We start from the raw sequence: 23,735 nt of genomic DNA, 5'->3' as shown, positions 1-23,735 counted from the left end.
AACCACAGATAAAGCATAAATGAATGGGTATGATTTTGATTCAATAAAACTTTATTTATACAACAGGTGGCCAGCCTATGGGCCGCAGCTGCTCACCCATATGTTAAAGATCCTCAGTCTTAGTAGAATATATGAAATGGACCAGATAAATTCAGGTAAATTTGCTGAAATTCTCCTCTCTCTCGCTTAAAAAAAATTGCTTGTCTTACTACAGAAACATCATATTCCTATAATTAAAAATGATTTAAAAATGACAATTCTAGCATGCAAATGAAAACACATATTTGGCTCTGTAATAAGTTGAACTAGTTAAAAGAATCCTTGTATTTATTTTTTACACAGCACAAATGCAGGTGATATAGGAAGTCCAAAATTCCCCCACAAAACTTATGAACTTAGCAACTGAGAATCTAATTTTTTATAATCTTCGGCATCATTTCATAGCTATACACTCTAGAGAATCCATTCCATAGCAGCAGAGGAGAACCTTAACTTAAAGCACCAAGTTTCCAGGCATTACTACAAATGTCTTTTTTCATTCTCTAATACATGCAGTCAAACTGCCTATGAAGCAAATACCAATTCACCTTACGCTTGAGTAGAGAAGGGAAAGCAGTTGGGAAATCAACCTTATTCTTAAGTCTAAAAGTGACTCTATCTCTTTATCTTATATTCCCCTCCATGAAAATTTTAACTTTTAATGTAGTTATATGTAACGTGAATATAAATTAAATTTTAAACATAAGCTCTTTCAGATTCAAACAGTTTAGGATGTTCGTATTTGTTTTATAAAATCTGAGGAAAACAAAAAAACATGACCTCTAATCTAAAATATTCTGGCAATCTTTATTAGAAGTTAAATTTAGAATTTTATCGCAAAGTAACATGATCTGTTTGACCAAATTATAGATAAAAAAATCCTTAATTTATATAAATTAAGACACAAAGCTTATTCCCAATACATTTTAGAGAACTGTATTTTCATTTTTTGGAAGCAGGGTTCAATGGGCACTTTTAGATTTTGCTAACATTAGCCCTATACAGCCCGAGTTTACTGGATCCACTACATGGACAACGAAAACCGGTTGGGGCAGCTGATGAGTGCTTCAACAGGATTCCGATACACAGACACAGATTTCATTGTTATAGTCAATGGAACTGAAGTCTTCCTTAAAACTGTGCTCCTGATAGGCTGAAGATAGTGTAACAGACTGCGAGTTCTTCGAGCCAAAATGCGTGGATCTGCGGTACAAAGGCTTCATTCTCTGCCTGTGGTCAGTAATTTGAGGGCCTTCTGTAGGTTCTGCACGGCGGTGCTGACATCTTCATATTGCAAAGCACTGCCGGCGTATTTGCAGTATTTCTGAGCTCTGGCAAAGTCCTCTGGTGTGAGACGGATATCCCCTAGAAGAAACAGAGTAACTAAGATATTTATAAGAATATAAAAAGTGCTCCCTTCAGGTTAGGGAAATGCTTACATTCAAGATTATAGAAAATATTTAAGGTTATGTAAACACATGAAGGAATTTTCTCTTTCAATCCCAGCTGTATTTAAATCAGTTTTCTCATACTATCATTTTTTAAATAATAATATAAAACATACCTATGCCAATACATATACATACCTATGCCAATAACTTATATGAGCAAGATTTTTCTCCAGAAGTAATAAACTAGAAGCCTTTATATTTTGGCAAATTAATTACAAAAATTATATTCTGAGCAAAATAAGGACAGTAGCTTTAGTGTTTATGCTAGAATCACTCTGCCTCTCTTTTCATGGAACAATACACACAGACTAAACCATTCAGCACTCATCTGAACTAGAAATATAACCCTCAATAAAAAATAACAAACTTTATGTAAAAGTATCACTTAAGTTACTTAACTTTTTTAAGCACAAAAAGATTTGCATTTTTGTGCTATCCATATAAAAAAACTCTTAAGATTTAACAGATTTTATATCATTAAACTATATAATTAAACATGTATACAACCCTTACGAATTATTTCTTCAAAATCTATTCTCAGTAAGTTTTCCAGTTACACACACGATTAATATGTGTCGAGTCCAACTAAATAATTTGGGTAAACAAACCACACTAAAAACATTTCATTCAATCTGAAATTTGAATATATATTCCTACAAGATGAAATAAAAGTTGACTTCGTATCTTGTCTTTTGAAATAAATGCCATTTTTTAAAGGAATTTTATGAGGAATCTAGGAGAACTGATCAGAAAAATAGGGGCATAGACTATAACCAACACATCTCAATTCTGTTTACAGGCTTATACTTATAAACAGAATGACTTTGTTCAGTTGCTTTTAATTTTTCCATAGATATACAGCATGAAATAAAAACTTTAACATTTCCTAGGTATGGATGTTAAAGTAGGTAGCAATTCCAGGTACTCTGAGAGTAAATTCTGATCCAAATTATTATTTCCTCAATTTTCAAAACAAGGAGTACTGAAATAATGTATCCTAAAGTTTCTAGCCCAGTGCCAGGCACCTATAAATGTTCAGTAACTATAATGAATGAATATAAAAAAGTTGTCTGTACTTTAAATTATTTCCCACATTTTAAAATAAAGTTCAGATAAAACTGAATATTAATTAAATTTCAGAGTTTGACGTAATATACTTATACATTCACATATAACTCGCCCAGTGTGTTACATATAGTAAGTCTTCAAATATTTGTTCAGTTACTATTATTAAAGATTACATTAAGAGTTGGCTCTTCCTGTTGTGAATTAGAGATTACACATTCCAATTTTGACAAAACTTATTTTAATTTCCTTGAATTTTGGTCTTGCTTAAAAAGCAAACAATACAAATCAATAAACTAGTAAAATTATAATTATATACTAAAAAAATATCAGACAGAGTTTCTTTTCAATTTTACTTTTAGTATTTTAGTGACTTGGCAATTGTTCCACATTAAACCTCAAAAACAATTATCCTGCAGTTCTATTGACAATTTATTTAGTCAGGCATGATTTGGCTTGTATTTTTTTTCTTGAAAATATCTACCAGATTCTTTAATGGTTTTCCAAAATATATTAAGGAGTTCAAGACACCGAGATACAGATACTATATCTAGGTAAGTGAGATATCTTTAAAAATTAAGTTAACCTTACACTTACACTGCTCATTTTGTGTTTTAATACTCCATCCTCCTATCTCAGGGTAATCTTTAAATATGTAAGGCATCCATCCAGAATTTACTGGATTGCTGGAAGAAAGCCCTAATGCTCAGGACTAATCTTATTTTTACAGCATTAGCTTTAGCATTGTTTTGCTGATGTATCACTTATTTGTTAATCAGATAAAATGCGTATAATGGCAAGAACTCAGTTACTATTTTGGTTTTATAAGCTAAACTTATCCACCAATGATAAAACTATTTTAAAACACAAATATTGAATTTTTTCGTGAAATAAAGATTTCAATATTTATAAATGTCAATGAAAACATTGTAATAAAAAATATAATTACAGATATGTAACACACATAATACACATGTATGACAAATTATGTAACTCAAAAAAATAACTAGATAATAACTTATGATTTAAATACAAAAGGTATGTTATACACTTAAATAGAAAATTAATTTTCAACTATTAGAAATATAAAGAACTTATGCCATATAAAAGTTACTTTTGTTATTTTTGTAACAGTTTAGGCTTTCCTTCATTAAAAAATATAATGTGTAAGTCATTAAATAAAAATAAAACACAAATTAAAATTTTAAATTAAATACAAATAAAATCTGTGTCTGAATTATGATTCTTTTAAATTACAATTTAAAAACTAGAGGAAATGAAAAAGACATAGGAAGGGAGAACACACTGCAGGAAGAAAACAGTAATTCAATTTCAGTTTATCTAATTTTATATTCAAAAGAGCAAATAATGCTTAATGCACCGAAATAAAAAGTTTTTTTCTATCACTAAAATTTACTAGAACTCATAATCAGAATCAGAGAGCGGGAGGACATTGTGGACCTAAAAGGTGTTTAAAGGATTAGAGAGGTTGTCTAATATAATATCTTTTCTGAAATTTGTGCTTGTATGTTCTAGAAGGCTTCAGACAAGATAGTGTTTTATCACAGAGCTGCTTCTCCTTTCACAGGGCAGGATAAGAACAGGAACAGAAGACAGCCAGAGCTATCAGTCAAGTCTCTCTGAGAGCACAAAGAGAGTCTCGTCAGCACTGGATCAAAGATAACATTACACGTATATGGTGTAAAGAAAAATTCCTGCATGCTCAGTTGGCACAAGCATCCACTTCCAAGGCTGACTTTTCAAGTTTCCAAGAAAGAACACTTAACATCAATATTTCCAAAGTGGGTCTTTGGAGATTCTTTCCTATTTAACTAGGGAGTTCTAGAATGCATGTTAAGGACCTTGGATAACGTGATCCTAGTATGTATATTCTATCATCCTCTCACTTAATGGCATGTGCAGGCAGGATCTTTTTTTTGTTTGTTTAATTTTTATTGGGCCATATTGGGGAACTGTGTGTTTTTCCATGACCCATCAGCTCCAAGTCAAGTCGCTGTTTTCACTCCAGTTTTGGAGGGCAAAGCTCACTGGCCCATGTGGGAAGTGAACCGGCGGTTCACCTGAACTGGTGACTGTGAAACGACCTTGGTGTTATGAGCACTGAGCTCTAACCAACTGAGCCAACAGGCCGCCCATGCAGGCAGGATCTTAAGGGAACCATCTGAGCTGCAGAAAATCTCAGAGATGAATGTAAAGCACAGTGCTGAACCCTCATATCCAGTCACGGCCCAGACATGTCACTTAATAATGGCAACAGCAGTAGCAATGATTAGAGGTAGAATTTTATTAAGTCAGGTACTATGCTAAATGCTTTTTAGATATTCCATTTAATTCTCAAAAACTTTACGAGGGAAGCTGTTACTAGAATATTATATCAGATACACAGGTGAAAAAGTAAAGACTGTGCTTCAAAATCTAGCTTTCCAATTCCATTCTCATCTCCAGAATCATCCAGAAATTCATTACACAAATATTTAAAATATATTAATACTAACACATACATAGATTGTGTGTATTAAAAAGCAGTAAGTACCAAGCGTTAGGGAGAAAAATGTTAACAAGAAGGGGCTACGGGAAGCACTACAGGTGGTAGTGATGGTGGTTATGAAACGACTAGGATTTTTGTGGATTCTCTAGCCTTTTCCTATACATTTACACACATAAATACACACAGGAGCATATAGTTTTCTTTTAAATGTTTGTTTTTTTTTCAAATGGGTCATACTATATATATATATATATACACACACACATATATATATATATATATATAATGTTCTGCAACTTGCTTGTTTACTTAATTTGTCTAGATCTTTTCACATGAGAGTTATCACATTGTTTTTTAACATGTGACCAGTAGTCCTTAGTGCAGACAGGTAATTAATTTAACAACTTTCCCGTTAGTAAGCCCTTAAGCCTGTTTTCTACTATTACTACAAATGATGCTGATATAAACATCTGCATACTGTGTTTCCCCGAAAATAAGACTGGGTCTTATATTAATTTTTGCTACAAAAGGTGCATTAGGACTTAGTTCAGGGGATGGCATCCTGAAAAATCATGCTAGGGCTTATTTTCCAGTTTGGGCTTATTTCCGGGGAAAAACGGTAACTACATTTTATGCCCATGTCTAAGTATTTCTTTAAGATAGATTCCTAAAAGTAGACTAGCTGGGTCAAAAAAAAATTATGATTTGCATTTCTGATACTGACATAATGCTACTGAGAAAAGCTTTACAGATTTACAGTGCCACCAACAGCATGCAAGAGTCATTCCCTGTTTTTATTAACATTGCAGCTTATAAATCTTTTAAAATATTTGTGCATGTATTGACATAAAACCAAATGCTTTTTAACTCTCTAATTTTCCTGATTATCAGTAAGGATGGGCATCTTTTCATATGTTCATTGCACATTTGTATTACCTGTTTACATTCTCTGCCCATTTTTTCCCAGAGTTGAATTTTACTTATTCATTTGAGGGAGCACTTTACCTATGCTCTGGACATTAATTCGTTATTAATTATCAATTTCATCCTGGTCTATTAGTTACAGTTTAACAACGTAATGGGGGGGAGAGGGAATCTTTTGCTGTACGGAATTTATTATTTTTCACAAGTCAAACCTGTTAAGACAAACCAAATGAGATACAAGAATTGAGATAGTTATCATAAACACACACACACGCACACACGCACACATAGACACACACACACACAGACACACACACACACACTTTTCCCTGACGTCACTTTTAACATCACTTTTGAATACATATTCTTTCCACACTGATCCAAATGCCACCGTTATCATTAATTCTATATTTAATTCTCATACTATGACACCTATTCTGTTTCATTGATTTGTCTTGCTTTTCAGATATCTTTGCATCAGAATTTAGGCATAGGTTTTACAGGTAGGTGGGACTATGGGAGGGAATCTGAAAACCAAGTTTAATAGAGGAATACAGTATTCGTTGGGGAGGCTGTCGACTAACGTAAATATTTTCACCAAGTTCTTGGGTAATTTGCCAGTTTATTATACAGTCCTACCTATTCTTCACACCTTATTTAGCACTATGTGGCCCCGTGAAGCACACACATGGTCTTAAATGAGACCTTTCAAGATTCAAAGGTCACTTACGCTTCATAACTTACCCACTTTTGATAAAACCAGGAAAAGTGGAATAAACCTAATGTAACTCATACACTTAAATACAAGTAAAAAAACATACTACATTCAAATGGACTATGATATTCCAGCACAGCCCTCGGTGCTTGGAGACACCATTACCTTATCAGCAGAGAGTGCACTGTGCTCTGCTTCAGACAAGCACATGCTTCCAATCTCTCCCCTAACTTTATTAAATTCTGAACCAACTATAGATAAATCTTTTTGCTGTCAGACTAGTAAGTCAACTGAGTACAGAATTAAAGGAACTGAGTACAGAATTTAAACAATTCATGTTATGCTCATAATGATACCAGGACTCACAAGACAGATGTGACACCCTCCCCCATCCCCTTCCAATAAAAGCTCTCCTCATTCCGTGGCTGAGAGGCAGGTCGCCAATTCCCACTCACACAGGGAGAACAGAAAGCTCATGTGGGAAATAGACCTGCAGACAGTATCAGGGAAACCCAATAACACAACTGACAATAATAAAGCAAGGTTGTATTCTAAATAAAAAGGACTAAATCTCATCAGACATATGAAGAGAACTCTGAATGAGAAAGACCAAAATAAACACAACAACGGGACTGGGGTAAAAACAAAACAGAACAAAACACCACAAGTAAGAAAGGTAGGCAAGCTTAAAATCAACAAACCAATCACCTAGCCTGTGAACCAACCAACCACAATAATTATCCTCAGAGATTTTTATTTTCAATTATATAGTCAGTTCCTCTTTTCTTAGATAATCTACTAACTCACTGCAGATGAGAAAAATCATAATCAAAACACATGGCAATCTTGAACTAAACTGATCTAAGCTACCACTGATAGCTTTGGTTACGTGTTTGTGCCACTATACACATAGCAATGTAAGAAAAAAGGAACTACAAAAAAAGGGAATGTGTTTGGATTTGGGGACTTTTAATAGATAATATGAAACAATCTTGGCTCATTAGAGAATCTAGTGAACACAGGCATTCAAAGAAATGTTTCAAATTACCTAGACAATCCTAAAGTAAAATTATAAAACAACACCCCAAAGCAAGAGATACACTGTATCTTGTAAAACAGTCAGCTGACTTACCTTGGGAAACTGTACTGAAAAGTGCAGGATCAATGGCCGGAATAGTCTGTGGAGTAGGTTGGATAGTATTACTTGTTACACCTGCAAATCAGAAATCCACAAATGGTTATAAGTGTTACAATTCTTAATTATATAGTAGGAAAGGACTTAAAGGGTTATGGAGGAATTTCATTAGATCATTTACTTTCTTTCTTGAAACCTTAGTGAATCTTAATCTGACATACTTATTTGATGTTGGAGGCTGGTTTAGAAAATATGCAGGAAAACACATTTCGAGTGTTTACATACATGCTATTGGCCATACATTTCCAATTACATATTTTGTTTGTCATGTCTACTTCAACTTGCTTCTCAATTAAAGCAATGTCTATAAATAGTAGAGTCTCTTCCTTTTAATTTCTTAGCCTATCAACTAATTGGAGGGACAAGGTAGGATATAATTATGATTTAGTTTAACATACGGGATGAAGTCCCATTTCATCACTCAGGAAATTACAAATTATACATTCCAAATTTTCTAGTTGACGTGTTTTCAAGATGATGTTTTTGTATATTCAATAAGCAATTGGTTTCGATGTCCTGTGAGAACTTGTCATGACTGGCATATTCGGTAGACAATTAGCACCTTGATTAATACTAAGTAATACACTATATTTGTAGTACTAAGTATACATTAATCATCTAAAAATTAACACAAACTGCTAAAACTTTCCAAAGAGACTCAAATGATTCAATAGGCAAGAAAGCAAATGAAGAAGAAAAGTTATTCATCTATCAATGCACTCAAAAAAAAAAAAGCAGGATTCACTTGCCTCAAACTAATAGGTTAAACTAGAAGAGGCAATTTGCAGCAAGGGTAAAGTGGGAAAGACATTGGAGTGAAAAAGGAACAGAAGGAAGAAAACAAATTGGGAAGTTTCTAGGAAAACAAAAACAGTCAGTGAGAGTTCTATTATGGTTTCACAAAGGTTGACTGAAGTTCTAAAATATAGCCTGCAGGTACGAAGTTCTGACTTTGAAGAACCTTCTCATTCCCACCTGAAAAGAAAAAATGGCTAAATACACTAGTTTATCTCATTTAATTTTGTTTTAGAGCAAATTAGTTTCACTTTAAAGGCATTGGAATTATTAAGCCATGAAAATGTTACTTTTTAACTAAAAATTGAACTAAAAAAATTTTAAAGTACAAAGGGATACAAATGAAAAGTCAAGTACAAATTTTAAACAGTACAAAAAATATAGGTGAAAAGCCTATTTATTATTCCTACTCCAGGCCACTTTAGTGCTCTCACTAGTTTCTAGGGCACCTTTCCATGCACGTGTGTCCAGTCCAAAGTGTCTCTGTCTAAAAATAAATGTTCTTTGCTAAAAAAATTGTGTTCTTCCCTAAACTGAAATCTTCCAAACAAATTCTTTTCTTTCTGGAGAGGCACACTGTGGTTCGTGTGTTTGTTTTTCAAATGGCGATATGTCTGCATACTGTACTATTCTGTGCATTTCTCATTTAATATGTCTGTCTGTCTCTCTCTCTCTCTCTCTCACACACACACACACACACACACACACACACACACACACATCTGCCTTGTTTTTTTCCTAATGGCTACATTGTGTTCCATTTCATATACAAATCACAATTTATAAAGCCATTCATTAATGATGGTCATTTAGGTTGTTTCCAATCTTTTGCTACTACAGATAATACTGCCCTGAATATTCCTATCTACTGTGTGTGTGTGTATGTCTGTGTGTGTGTCTGTGTATGTATACATGTATATGTGTGTGTGTGCATATGTGTGTGTGTGTGTGTGTGTGTATGGTGCCAAAAAATGTATACACATATTAAGAAAGGAAAGCTGTATTAAAATTGTAATACTCAGTATATACCAATAAAAGATGAATACAAGTCACGTTTGACTTCTGCAATTACAAGAGGTGCTCCAAGTGGTTACCATCAGCATCCAGACACTTCTGATTACGTCAATCTACTGCTTGAGCAACGTTGACCAAAGTGCCCACTTGTATGCCTTTTTTTGGCACCCCCAGTGTATACCGATACAAAAGATGAATACAAGACGTGTATACATTTTTGTGGCATCCCTGGTATATATATGGTGAGCTGCATTTATAATTAAAAGGCTTGCATTAATTAAAAAATAATTCTATTATTTAACCTATTTAGATTCTTTTACTGAGATTTTCTTCCTCTATATTTACCTCCTGTAAAATGTGTATGTTTCAAGAGACGGAAAACACAGTATACTGTATTGCTTATATCAAATCCTACAGTGGTTCAAGCACAAGAGGCAAAAACACTTTGCCTGTTTAAACAATCACCATCCTTGCTCTCTTTGCACCCGCTTTGCTTTTCTGTGGAAGAACTAAAAACTGTATATTAGTACACACTATTCTTTTCAGCTATCTTAAGGATTTCCCTTTGATAAAAGTGCATCCTGGACTTTTATATGAGAGAAAATAAATCATTCTAAAAGTGAGCAAGAGGGGAAACATCTGCTATATTTATAAACTAAAAATCTTTTTTCATTTTCTATTAGGCAACTATAAACTGATTTTTTAAAACCTGTTTTAAATATAATAGAAAAAAAAATTCTGCCAGCTAAGAGAATATTCCAATATCTCAAACCAATCTTAGGGGGAAATATGTATCAGAGAAGTAGGTTTTGATATGGTAGAATTTTAGCTCCTTGAAGGAAGGGACATAAAAGGAAGGTGCCAAAAACATGAAATCAGGAAGACTTGGGTTCAAATTCTAGTTTTGTCACTTACTAGGTATGTTTGTATTTAGTTTTCTGGAGATTAGTGCTTAATTTCTTTACTGTCTATAAATTAAGGGCAGCAATATCTAACACAGTGTCTGTAAGAATAAATTTATAAAATAGGATAATTATTTAAATGCTAAGTCTGTAAGAATGCATAAAATAACAAGATAGGACCTTATCCTTAAAAAATTCACCAGTTTTTAGTTTTATGTCCTCAATCTGAGGAACAAGAGAGAAAAACAATCAGGCCAGAAGTTAACTGATCTAAATGAACTGCTCATGCCAGAAAATTTCCTAATAGAAGACTAACTCCTAATATCTATCTTTATGTCACAGATATTCTAAGCAGGAGATACTGTCTGCTAGTTTGAACATATGAAACTACCAATATTTTTTCACTTTTGTTGTATAAAAGTAGTGATTCAACCTAACATAGCCTCCCACTAGACGTATACTTTCCCTTTCATATATACACATAGTATGTCTACATATAAAATGTAAGTATACATGCCTATGCCAATTCTCTGCCCTAAGATATACTATCTAAAGCAATACCCCTTAGGTAATCTTTTTCTAAGGCCATATCCTATCCCCAAATGGGACATTTCCCTTGATTCACAAAATGATTTTAAGTGTTCATTAACTTCCTATTAAATACCCCATCTTTCTTTGGCATAGAAATAGGAAGGAAGAGGGAAAAAAAAGGAAAGGAAGCTAATTTGCTGAACACTGATTTTCTGTTAGGCACAGCACTAGTCAATTTTCATTCTTTTCCCCTTTAATAATTAAAATAACCATGAGAAATGTGATTAATTTCATTTTAGAAAGAGGAAAAAACTAGGTTGAAAGAAGTTAAATAAACAGTTGAGTTTGTGGTTTAGCAAGGGGTAGAAACTAATAACCAATATTATTTGACTCCAAAATGCATTTTATTTTCACTTCACTCCTCCATATGGATGTTTGTGTTTGAGGCTCTTGATTAGTGTTTAAATTTACTAGCATAATTCATTCAAACAGTGTTCATCTAAGGTAAATGCACATAAGTAGCTGGTTTTGCTTATATTATTATTCTACACTGGAAATACTGAATATTTCTAAAAGATAATGAAATATTTAAACTAGTGTTCTATAAAAGTTTACTTACAAAATTAATTCAGATTGGTTTGCCTATTAATGTCATCACATAGACCATAAAGCAATGAAAAGTCACGGTAAAATATGCGGAATGATGACACAAAAGAGACCAGTGTTAAAATTATTACTTTATTAATATTCTTAAAGACAAAAATATTAGCAATATTTGTAGATTATGGTTGAAAGTTTTAAAATAGGAAGAAAGAGACTAATCATAATTGCTGCTAAGATTGTCAAAATAGAAAACTTTTAAATATTACTCAATGTACGTAAAACAACCTAAATGGTTTGGGTAAACTGAAGTGAACTAAAAGTCAATGAAGTAATGGCACATTGTATAACAGAAATAGTAGCAATCAGGACTCAAAGGATGACTCTCATTTTATCAATTAGTTTGAAATGTTTGTAAAGTTTATTACCATAGATTAAACTTATGCTGAAATAAAAGTAAAATTTTAAGAATACCTTTTGTAAAACAATTAAAATAAGTTAAAGATTTAAATTATGGTTTCAAATATTCTTCTACTTGTACTATGTCAACAATACAAGTATATAGAAGAGTATCTCTTTGCAATTTTAAAAAATATCTTTACTGACATGGACTTACTGGAGACTAGTTTTGTCAGATCTTTCTCCTATGAAAATATAGATATGCAGTCCTGAATTATTCCAAGACAGTAGATATGACTTCTGTTTTTAGTCTCATGTTTGTAATCTTAAAAAAGAAAATAACCTGAACCCCCTCTTTTCACTAGTCTGTGATTCCAGTGCTACTGAGATTCTAGGGCTCAAAGTCTTCTCCCCTTCACCAATAACACCTATGCTGAGGGCTACAGGGTCCTAAGGAAATGAGACAGGAAAAATTGAATCTTGCTATCACAGTGGGATGCTGACTGACACATCCTATAATACCCTCCCCCACCTCAATGCTAGTCTTGAACAACACTGAATGGGAAAGAATGGGAGGGAAAGAAAAAGAACACAGCAACACACACTAAAAGCATAGAAGCTATTCTTATTAATAAAATATAAGTAATCAATATATTGATTACTAGTAATCAATATATGTAAATGTTCTGTCATTTCTCATAAAACTAAAATACAACTAATATTAAAACTTCGACGAAAGGATTTAATGTTTTCTTTGTGGGTTCAAATGAAATTTAAAGCTCTTATGCTTTATGACCATCATTATGAGGCTCAGATATGATATGATAAGAAGTGCAGTTACTATTCATGCTCATACTTGTTGAGCTTTAATTTCCTACCTGTGCTGTGAGGCACTTCTGCAGGTGTATTAGCTGGAGCATGAGCACCGGGAGGAATCTGTATTCCAGTGTAGCTGCTTGATGGCATGTTGCTGGGGTCGTAAGTTGAAGATGGCGGCTGAGGTGGCTGGGAGGGAAGAGAGGTTGCTCCAACATCTTCATTTTCTTCAACATCTATTGAACATATGTATGCAATCTTAAACTAGGTATTTTGAAATAACAATGCCAAATACTCTAATTTTGTTATACAATCATGACAAACAGACCTTCAAATGCAATTCCATTTAATGCAGTAGATAAGCAGGCTGTGTCTCTTAAAATATTTTTCCTAAAGATAAACTTCCTTTAAACACATTTTTTAAACTTATGAAAAATTGAGGACATTTTTGGCATAATACATATTTATGCTATCCAATAAGAACTCTGTTTTCTGACAGATGCCTTTTACTAAACAACCATTGTTTATTAGCTATTAAATAATTACCTGGGTGTCTGTTGTCCAAATTATTCAGTTAATCAACAAAACAAAGAAATGAAATTTCACATTCAACAATCTCAGCAGAAAGGAGTAATAAGAGACTTCACTAATATAAGTTGCGAAATACACTTTTAAAATATATAATATGTATCATTAGTTGAATTTGAAAACACTTTGAGAAAATTAAATTTGTAGTCTATTAAAAATTACAAGTAGCCACTTTTGGGAATCTTAAAATAAAATAAATGCAAGCTAGAGCTACATATTTCTGAAATAAATTTGTTTCGTGTTCTAGTTTTTAGTAACTGTCTGATCATACAAACAAAAATATCTATCTACTACTCTGATATATACATTGTACTAAGTAACCTTGTAGATGTATTTATACCTTATATACACTAATGTAATTTTTTCCTATATTAGAGAACTCTAACATTTATACATTCTGAGAAGAAAAAAATGAGCAAACAAACTACTATTTAAAGGCACTGGAGAGTGACCAAACGCTGGCAGAAACTAGAGTGAAGGTGAACCTTGGGAAAGGAAATCTCACCAGGTAAGATTTGCTTTCATGTGGCTTTTCACCTGAGGGCACTCAACAGTTTGTGCAAAAGAAAGTGTTGCAGAAAAGTGAGGCTTAAAATGCGTGTATGAATCCCAACTAAATACCTGTATGGCCCTGAACTATTCATGCACACTCAGGGAAGATTCTAGGGGTCCTGGAGAAAGCAAAGCCTTAAAGATGAAAGAAAGAGGGGTAGTGGTTGAGTTCAGGCAAGTTAACTGCCTATTAAAGAATCAAAACCCTGCAGAGGAAGAGAACAGAATGTAGAGGAGGCACGAGATTGTTTATCAACAATAAAAAATAATAGAAATATTGGGAGGGTGGCGGGCAAGGAAAATGTGACCAGAGTCAGATAAAAAACAGAGTCTATACAAATAGACCCCATAAATGACCCAGGTAGTGAAAAATTAACAGAAAATAACTTAAAACCAGGTACTATAAATATGTTTCAGGGCCACAGAGAAAAACGTCGTCATAATGAATGAAAAAGGAAAAACTCACTAGAGAAAAGAAATCTGTAAGAGAGAACAGAAACAGATGGAACTAACAGAAAACAAATGGCAAAAATACTAGGCTTAAATCTAGCTATAGCAATAATTATGTTAAATGTAAATGGACTAAACATTAATTTGAAGATGGATGTTGACTGAAAAACAAAAACACCTATATGCATTAAGACTCAGATATGTTTAAAAAGATGAAAAAAGATACACTATATAAATACCAAACATACAAAAGCTGAAGTGTTCATTTCAATAACAGACATAACAGAATTCATGTCAAGGAATATTAACAGAGATACAATGGGATGTTTCATAACGATAAAAGGTTAGGTAATCAACAACAAAAACAATTATAAAGGTGTATGTGCCTAATAAAATAAAGTTTCAAATAAAACAAAAACAGAACTAGTAAATACTTTATTAAATACTATATATTTTACAAGACTTTATATACAGAGATACATACACACTCATAAAGTAGCTCTGCGGAAATTCAGATGAAGGAAAGATCATCAAATAGACAGGATCAGATAGGTAAAGCAAGATGAGCATTTTAGGAAGGAGAAATGATTTTAACTAAAGAAAGAGACAAAGGTCCTTTCTGGCTCTTAACTTCTGTGGTTATAATCAAGGGTTTAAATAGCTATTATGGACTAAACTCTGCCTCCCTACCCAACCACCAAATTCACAGGAAGCCCTAATCCCCAATGTGACTGCATTTGGAGACGTTTGAAGGTAACTAAGGTTAAATAATGTCATAAGGATAAAGCCCTAATCTGATAGAGCTGTGGCCTTATAAGAAAAGAGATCTCTCTCTCCATGTGAGAACAGAGAGAAGGTGGCTGTCTGAAGGCCAACAAGCAAGTTCTGACCAGCAACCAAACTGTGCCAAACCTTGATCTTGACCTTTTCGGCCTCCAGAACTATCAGAAAATAAATGCTTGTTGTTTAAGCCACCCAGTCTATGGTGTTCTGTTATGGCAGCCCGAGCCAACGAAGACAATAGGAGACAGGAGTAGGAAATAAAACCGGTAAAGTAGGTCGGTGCCAGATCGTGGTAAGTCTTGCTTGGTAGGCTAAAGGTCATAGATGTTTTCTTGTGGACACTTGTAAACAGTAGGACTGACATAAAACATTCCTGATTATAGTCAGTATTAAAGGAGGAAATGAAATATGTAAAACATTCTAAAGTATTAAATTAAAAAGAAAGAGCGTTGCGGCAATACGCTTTAAAAAAAAAAAATCCAATTCCAATATCATGATGAGTAACCCAGAAACATAACCATGTTGTATAATAGTCCGTTTTAAACACTTAAGAACAATATATTACATTATTCATGCTGTAGTGTTAGTGTAAAAAGCACAGAACTTAGAGTAAGAAGACCAAGGCTCATGTTCTAGCTTTCCTTCTTTGTGGTTCTAAAGACCTGTGGTTCTTTGAGGTTGGCCTCAAACCCATGTGGAACCTCAAGTTCCTCCTTTGTAAGACAGGAAGAGCATAAACTATCTCTTAGGGATTTTTGAAGGTATGAGATATGTGAAAATGATTTATAAGATTTAAGGCACTATAAAAATGCAATGCATTCATTATGTAAGATGATTATAAGCATCCGATGTGAAAAAGATTTTAAAGATCAGACAAGGGCATTATCATGAACTGTGCTTCAGGAACAGATAGCAAAAAGTTGAACTTGAAATATTGCATGGACATTTGTATCTCTAGACAATGAACTGCAAAATAATTTACACAGAGTATTCATATGTAAAACTGCAGTGCGCCTTTGTCATTGAGTGGCATTATAAAATTCTAAATAGTCCTCTAAACGAATAAATGAAATACAAAGGTTTTCCAGTCTTCCCCACTTCCATTTTGTTTTTGTCTTTTAAAGGCAAGTTTATTGAGGTATAATTTACATACAGTAAAATTTACACTTCTTGGGGATACAGTTTTGACAAAATTATACAATGAATAACCAGCCACCACCATAGTCACTAATGGAATATTCCCCTCATCTGAAAACCTTTTCCCCATGTTCCTTTGTAGTAAATCCCCTCTCTTCGCCTGAGACACTCACTGATCTGAGTTCTGTCCCTAGGGCATTACCTTTTCCAGCATGTTACATAAGTGCAATCATACAGTACTGTAGCCTTTTGTTTGGCTTCTTTCACTTAGCATAATACTTTTTAAATCAATCAATATTGTTGCATATATCAACAATTCCTTTAATTGCTGAGTACTATTCCACTATAAGGTTGTTCCACAATTTGTTGATCCATTCATTAATTGATGGCATCAGGATTATTTTCAGTTTTGGGCAATTACAAATAAAGGTGCTATAAACATTTACAAACAAGTCTTTGTGTAATATATATTTGCATTTCTCTTGGGTAAATAAATACATAGGAGTGGAAATGCTAGAGCTTATGCTAAGTGTAATTTTAACTCTATACAAAACTGACAAACCGTTTTCCTTTTCTTTTCCCACTAATGAGAGTTCTAGCTACTTGGCACTCTTGCTAGCACTTGGTACTATCAGCTTGTTAAATTTTAGCCATATATTCTAGTAGGTGTGTGGACTATCTTGCTGCAATCTTAATTTGGTTTTCCCAAATGACTAAAGATTCCAGGATCTGTTCATGTGCTTATTAGCCACCCACTTATTCTTAAATTATATATGGAAATGCTGGACCACAACTTTTATATTTTGTCAGTGGATACTTATACAACATTGTACATATACTAAGTATACGACCAGGCAGAACCACAACATAATTATGATCTGAAAAATTGTGAAGAGAGCACGCATATGGAGAAATTACTAAAATGGCCTAAAAGAACTAAAATATCATTCATCAGTGCACATTCATTCACTGGACACCGATTGAGGAAACTTAAAAAATCTAACAGGAATAATTTCCATAGAATAGCGTCAACAAGCCATCCCCAGTACCAGGGCCAGTTGGTTTCACAAAAAATTCTAGGAAGCATTTAAAGAAAATGTAATTCCAAGGCTATTTAAAATGTCCAAAACATAGAAAAACAATAGAAACCATCAGATTATATTTATAAAGTATAACATTAATATCAAAAAGTAACTTAGAACAATTTTACTGATGAGTGTCAATGCAAAAATCCTAAATGATATCGTAGTAATGAATTGAATCCATCAATATAATAATAATAATAAAAAAATCATGGCCACGTGGGGTTTACAACACAATGTAAAGCTGGTTCAGTATTAAGCAATCTTTTAAGAGAATTCACTATAAAAACAGATCTTAGGAGATATATTAGACTGCAGCTGGCCAACTATGGCCAGTAGGTTGGCTGCCTGTTTTTACAAATAAAGTTTTATTGGAACACAGACATGTTCATTTGATTACATATAATCTGTGGCTACTTTTGCACTCTAAGAGCAGAGTTGGACAGTTGCAACAAAGACCATATCACATCACCTAAAATCCTAAAATATTTACTATCTGACCCTTTAAGAAAAAGTTTACCAACTCATGCATTTGATGATCATCTTCATATATACCTAAAAGTTGTATAACAAAATGCAAGAATCATTTGCAATTTTCTTAATTCAGAGAACAGTGGTTGTTTCTCCTTGTCACAGTTTATTTCCTATATGTCTAATCAAGAAAAATAAGTAAGTGATAAACATTTTTCCTTTTCTTTTCCATCACACACTAACTGAAAGGCCAAATGAAAAAAATGAGACCCTTATTTTTTCACAATTTAATTTTATAAAACCACTTATTACATGACGGTGAAATTTTCATATATATATGTATATATCAAGTAAAAACAACGACAACAACAAAAAACAGTTGCAGAACTGTGTACATTACTAACTGTGTAAAAAAAAGGGAGGATATATATTCCTATTTAGTTGTAAATTCATAAAAAATAATCTCTGTAACGATACCCAAAAAATTTGAAAGAGTAATTACTTATTTGGGTTTCAGTACGATCTGGGAAGATGAGGGATATGGTGAAAATGAGAAATTCACTTCATATTTTTTATATGCCCTATAGATTTTGAAACATGTGAATGTAATACCTACTACCACCACCCCCAAATAAAACTTTAGATACATAGATAATAATAGTGTTCCTGGTGGTTGGGAAATATTTTATAAATTATAAATGGTCTGCCTGTTTAGTAATTTTGTAACTATAAATGGATTATATGAATAGAGGTAGGAGACAGCAAAGCCATTCTGTTGACAAAGTCAGACGTTACAGGAGTTAGGCCTTAATCTCTCAGTCCCTAAATTTATGATTTTATACCATGGAAAATTTCCATGGATTTTGGACCTTATGGCAGAAACAAAATTATATGGTTCCTTTTGAAAACTTTGAATAATAATATACTGAACAATTATGATTCTATTAAACCATTTTACTTAGATAAATAAATACATACCATTATCTTCTTCAATTCCAACAGGCCCTGCTTGAGGAGTCTCTCCATTCTTTAAACAATTATGGATATATGTTGCCTTCCACCTTGCATACTTTCTGTGTTTCACATTCTAAAAGAAATATTTTTATATCACTATTAGACTGAAATAAAAAAGTCAAATAAAAATATACATTTATGATAACCTCTACCTATTTCTGAGATTAAACCCATTTTTTCACAGTATAGCTCTAAAAGAGTCTGATACCCTCCACATCCTACCACTGGATTCTACCAATGTCTAGGACTGGACAGACTTCTTGAAAAGCTATCTTCCTCACATTTCATGCCTAGTTCTCTCTTCTGGTTTTGTATTTCAAAAGAGGTCTCCAACAGGAGTATCCTTCCAGGAAAACTTGAAACCCTTATGCACAGGGGAGAAGTAGGCTAAGGAATTCTAAAGTTAAATATAAAATAGCAACAGACTGAACTATTTTCGCTACAGAGGAAAAAACAGATCTACACAAATCTATGAGAACAAAAACTAAAATGATGTAATGGTTAAAGCAAATAAACACTAGACAGACAGCTAGGCAAACTTCACCTTTTAACCTGTAGTATACTGTTTACCATCTTGGATTCTTAGTTACGTTATTTCTTTTCGGTTTAGTGCTTGTTGTCATCAAACAAAAGGTCTGAAAATTTGAATGTGCCCATGCCTTGTAATGGCGGGGAGCCCACATGTGCCAGCCTCACTTAAGTCGTCAGTTCACCTTAGGAACTGCTCTTGCTAATGTCACCAAAGACCTACTTTTACTGGCAAATCCAAGGGACACTTTCCAGGCATCATCTTGTTACTAGTTCAAGGCCCATGTGCCCTACGCTTTGAAAGGCCAAAACTCAAAACGTCTGAGTTTGGAATAAGGAAAGGTTTATTGGTCGAGAAGGCACCAACTGAGATGAGAGACCTAATGGGTGTCTCAAATTCATCTTAAGAGCCCAGAATTCAGGCTTCTTTTACGTCAAGGGAAGGGAGAATGGGCGTGGCAAGGGGTGGGATCCAAGGAAGAGCAGGGAAATGTCCAGATCTCTTTATGTCCAGTTCTTGATATTCCGGACCCCTGCTGATCTGAGTCAGGTCGGGAGATGCCTATAAATCTTTGATAAACCTTCATATTGTTTTGCATATCCTTCCCCATCTATTCAGGAGGCTATTTTTGCAGAATTCCTCTAGTCAATTAGAACTATTTGCCTGAAGGCCCTGGAAGAAATGCAGGTTAGAATTTATGGTAAGATTAAGAGGAGAGAACAAAAGCATTCCATCCACCCTGTTACAATTTTACCAAACCTCTCAGGTAGCATATTAAACACTGAACCATTCCAATCTTTATGAAACATTCTCTATTTCTGGTTTTTATGACACTACTCTCCTGGTTTCCCTCCTAAATCCTCTGGCTGCTAATCCTCTATCTGACTTCCAAATAATCTTCTGTTCTCTATTCTACAAAAGAGATTAAACTGGTGGGTTCAATCAATGCTGACTCATATAGAACTTTAAATATGAATTGTTTTCCACATAATACTAGACAACCCAAAGAAAATATAAATTCCTAAATTCTTTTAAAAAATGGAACATATGGAAACACTGGGCCCACATTAACTTGATAATTATTATCTGAACTAAGTAGAGCAGTCTCCATTGGATGAAGTATATCCATTCCCATTCGTTCATTCTCTCCTCCTGCTCTCTCATTCTCCCTCTCCAGTTCACACACCATATCAGTTGTCATTTATTACATCCCAGTGGGCTGTCTTTATTAATTGCACTACCTACCAGATTCCTACAAGCATCAGGGTTCCTGTCATATGGTTTATTTTACCACTCCATATTCATTCATTCCCATGGTTTAAATACCATCTGTATCTTTATTATTCTTAAATTTATGTATCTAGCCAGAATTTGTTTTTCACAAATATCCAACTGACGTGACATCTCTACTTGGATATCTTAATACAACTTAAATTTGTTCCAAACTGTTCTCCATTCCTTCAACCAGTTCTCCTCTATTCAGCGAACTTTATTCCCCCAAGTCAGAAATGTATGGGACTCATTTTTAGCAGATTTCTCTTATCCTTTGTCTCTTCCCCCGCTCCCTCATCTACTTTGTCAGGAATCCAGTTGATTATGTTTTTGAAACATATAATGATTTGGTCAGGGCCCCATTTTCTCTGCAACACCTCCCTAATCTGTCCCCTTACTTACATTCTTGCCCTACCCCCACCCACCACACAACCCCTCGTCCTGTACTCAAGAGTAGAATGATCTTTCTAAATTTAAATCCACTCATGTTAATCTTTTCAATGGCTTCCCAAGGCACTTAAATTACAAAACAAACTCTAATTCTGGCTAAAGACTATATTCTATCTGGTTCTTGACTGTCCAACTTCCTTTTATGTACCTACTCCATCCATTCACTACTGATTATCATATTTTGCCATGTATAATGTGCACGTTTTTGCCCAAATCTGTGAGGGAAAAATAAGAATGCACATTATACATGGGTAGTACTAATTCTGTATCTATATAAATGTTTTTAATTCTTTTATTTATGCTTATGAATTAAAAGTGTAACTGTAGAAATCAACAATGATTTTCGTATGCAAAATAATACCCTGGAATACGATAATCTGTTTTGTTGAACTTATGACAAACTTGCAACGATAGAATTCTTGGCCTTCTATGATGTGTAAATATCATAAATTTGTCACCGGTACATAAAATTTCTTGTACCTTGTATCTGTTCTTGTGTTTTGTAATTATCTGTTACATAAAATTTCTGTACCATAATGTTAAAAAATAAATGTTAAAATTCCTTTATAATACAAAAAACAAGTCCCTAAATGTAAACAAATGAAAATTTGAATTAAAAAATTAAAACAAGATTTTTTCCCTGAAAGTTTGGGCCAAAAATGTGGGTGCGCATTACACACGGGAGTGCATTATACACAGCAAAATACAGTAGCTATGCTGGCAGCCTTTCTACTCCTAAACATGCCAAGGCTCACACAATCTTTTTCTTCTGGCCCTTTCCCCTTTTTCTCACCCAGCTAACTCACTCCTACTCAACTCATTCTTCACAGATCAAATGTCACTTCCTCAGAAACCTTTTCGTGACTTCCCAATATACGGTGGAACTTCCCAGGAATCCTGTCACGTTTTCTTTAATAATGTTCATCACAATTTAAAATCACACATTTTTATATATTTATAAACCCCTCCCCCAGCCCCAAAACACACATACCCTAGAATACTAGCTCATTAAAGGCCAGGTCTATGTTTGTCTGTTGTTTACGATATACCAAGCATTTGGCTTTGTGGACAGTGCATAGTAGTTGCTCAACAAATATATACATCTCTCATTCATGATAGCTTAATCGATTTTGATGAAAGTCATTCTGTTCAACACACAGATTTATTATCTCTTTGGTAGTACTATAATGACTATTGTGTTTAGGAAATTCAATTAAGTTTATTATAGTTAGAGAGGCTTGCAATTTCTAGTGTTTGACTGTTTTTGACCTACAGAAGTAGCAATATCATATGGTTCAACTTTCCCTTCCTTCCCTTCCATTCTTTGAAAACAAAGAGCATGTACTAGGACACTGGTTTTCCAGGTTAGTTTGACTTTTTCAAAATCATGGACAATTGGGATTGAAAGTCTACAAATGCTGAATTATAATCAGACTTAGAGTCTCTAGGTTTGCATGTCCACTTGAATTCACTGTATCATTTTAAACTGTTCATTATTAACCTATGCTATAGCAATTTAAACTAATGGAGATAATTACATACCTGAAATTTCCAGTGGTTTAAAGTTTCCCTCTTATGAGGGAAACCTAAGGTACAATTAACCTCAACATTTTTTAGGCTCAATAAATATTGGCTATTAAAACCTTCAGTTAGACAATATGGGGCCATTAGGTATAAAATAAATCAATATATTGTTTCTGCTCTTAGGGAGCTGATCATCTTGCCATGGATATGGAACTAAAATTATATACATATAAATTCAGCAAGTAGGAAGTATTAAACTTGTTTCTTTAATAAGTACATGGAACAGTGCAGAGAATAAAGGAAAAGAACATAATGAAGGTTAGCTGGTAAAGTAAATGGTGCTTCAGTTTGGCCTTGCAGGATGATGCGAAAGGTGGAAAGGAGTAGTAAGACTATCCTGGGGAGAAGGAAAAGTATCAGCAAAATCAGAAAGGCAGAAATAAATGGAATGTTCAGAAATAAAAGTTAAGAAATGAATTTGCCATGGGTGGAAAATATACATTAGAGACTAGCTGAATAAATAAGCTAAATCCAAGAAAAAATTAAAGTCTGGGGCTAAACTCTTTATAGTACTTTACAAAGCAGGACTGCATTTGAACATCAAGACAAAAATCCAGACTACAGAAGAAATACACAACTTTAACATAGACAACGAAGATATCAAAATTGTTACTTTGCTTACTTTGGTTCAGTCATCAATTCAAATGGAGACTGCAGGCAAAAAAAAAAAAAAATCAAAAGACTTGGAAGGGCAACAATGGGAGAATTAGGGAAGATCACCAAGAGCAAAGATGTATCATTAGAGACCAAGGCTAAAATTATCCACACCCTCACATTCCCAATTGTACAGATGTGCAAGTTGGACAGTGAAGAAGGCTGATAGGAAGAAAAAGTGATTCACTGGAAATCTCTACAGATGCTCTGGACC

The 23,735-nt window shown here is 33.7% G+C and overlaps 1 protein-coding gene across 1 annotated transcript in view; it reads right to left on the bottom strand.

Moving 5' to 3' along the window:
• Positions 1–296: 296 nt before the first annotated feature.
• Positions 297–23,735, bottom strand: part of VTA1 (vesicle trafficking 1) — a 57,294-nt gene continuing 33,855 nt past the window's right edge. The window contains exons 5-8 of the mRNA XM_033103412.1: positions 18,997–19,105; positions 13,018–13,191; positions 7,836–7,916; positions 297–1,404 (exon numbers count right to left, since the gene is read on the bottom strand). Coding sequence (XP_032959303.1) covers positions 1,259–1,404; positions 7,836–7,916; positions 13,018–13,191; positions 18,997–19,105 — 510 coding nt within the window. The 3' untranslated portion in view covers positions 297–1,258. The remainder of the gene's footprint in view (positions 1,405–7,835; positions 7,917–13,017; positions 13,192–18,996; positions 19,106–23,735) is intronic.

Source organism: Rhinolophus ferrumequinum, chromosome 3, assembly GCF_004115265.2.
Source record: "Rhinolophus ferrumequinum isolate MPI-CBG mRhiFer1 chromosome 3, mRhiFer1_v1.p, whole genome shotgun sequence".
NCBI lineage: Eukaryota > Metazoa > Chordata > Mammalia > Chiroptera > Rhinolophidae > Rhinolophus > Rhinolophus ferrumequinum.
This window is presented reverse-complemented; position numbering and strand designations above follow the sequence as displayed.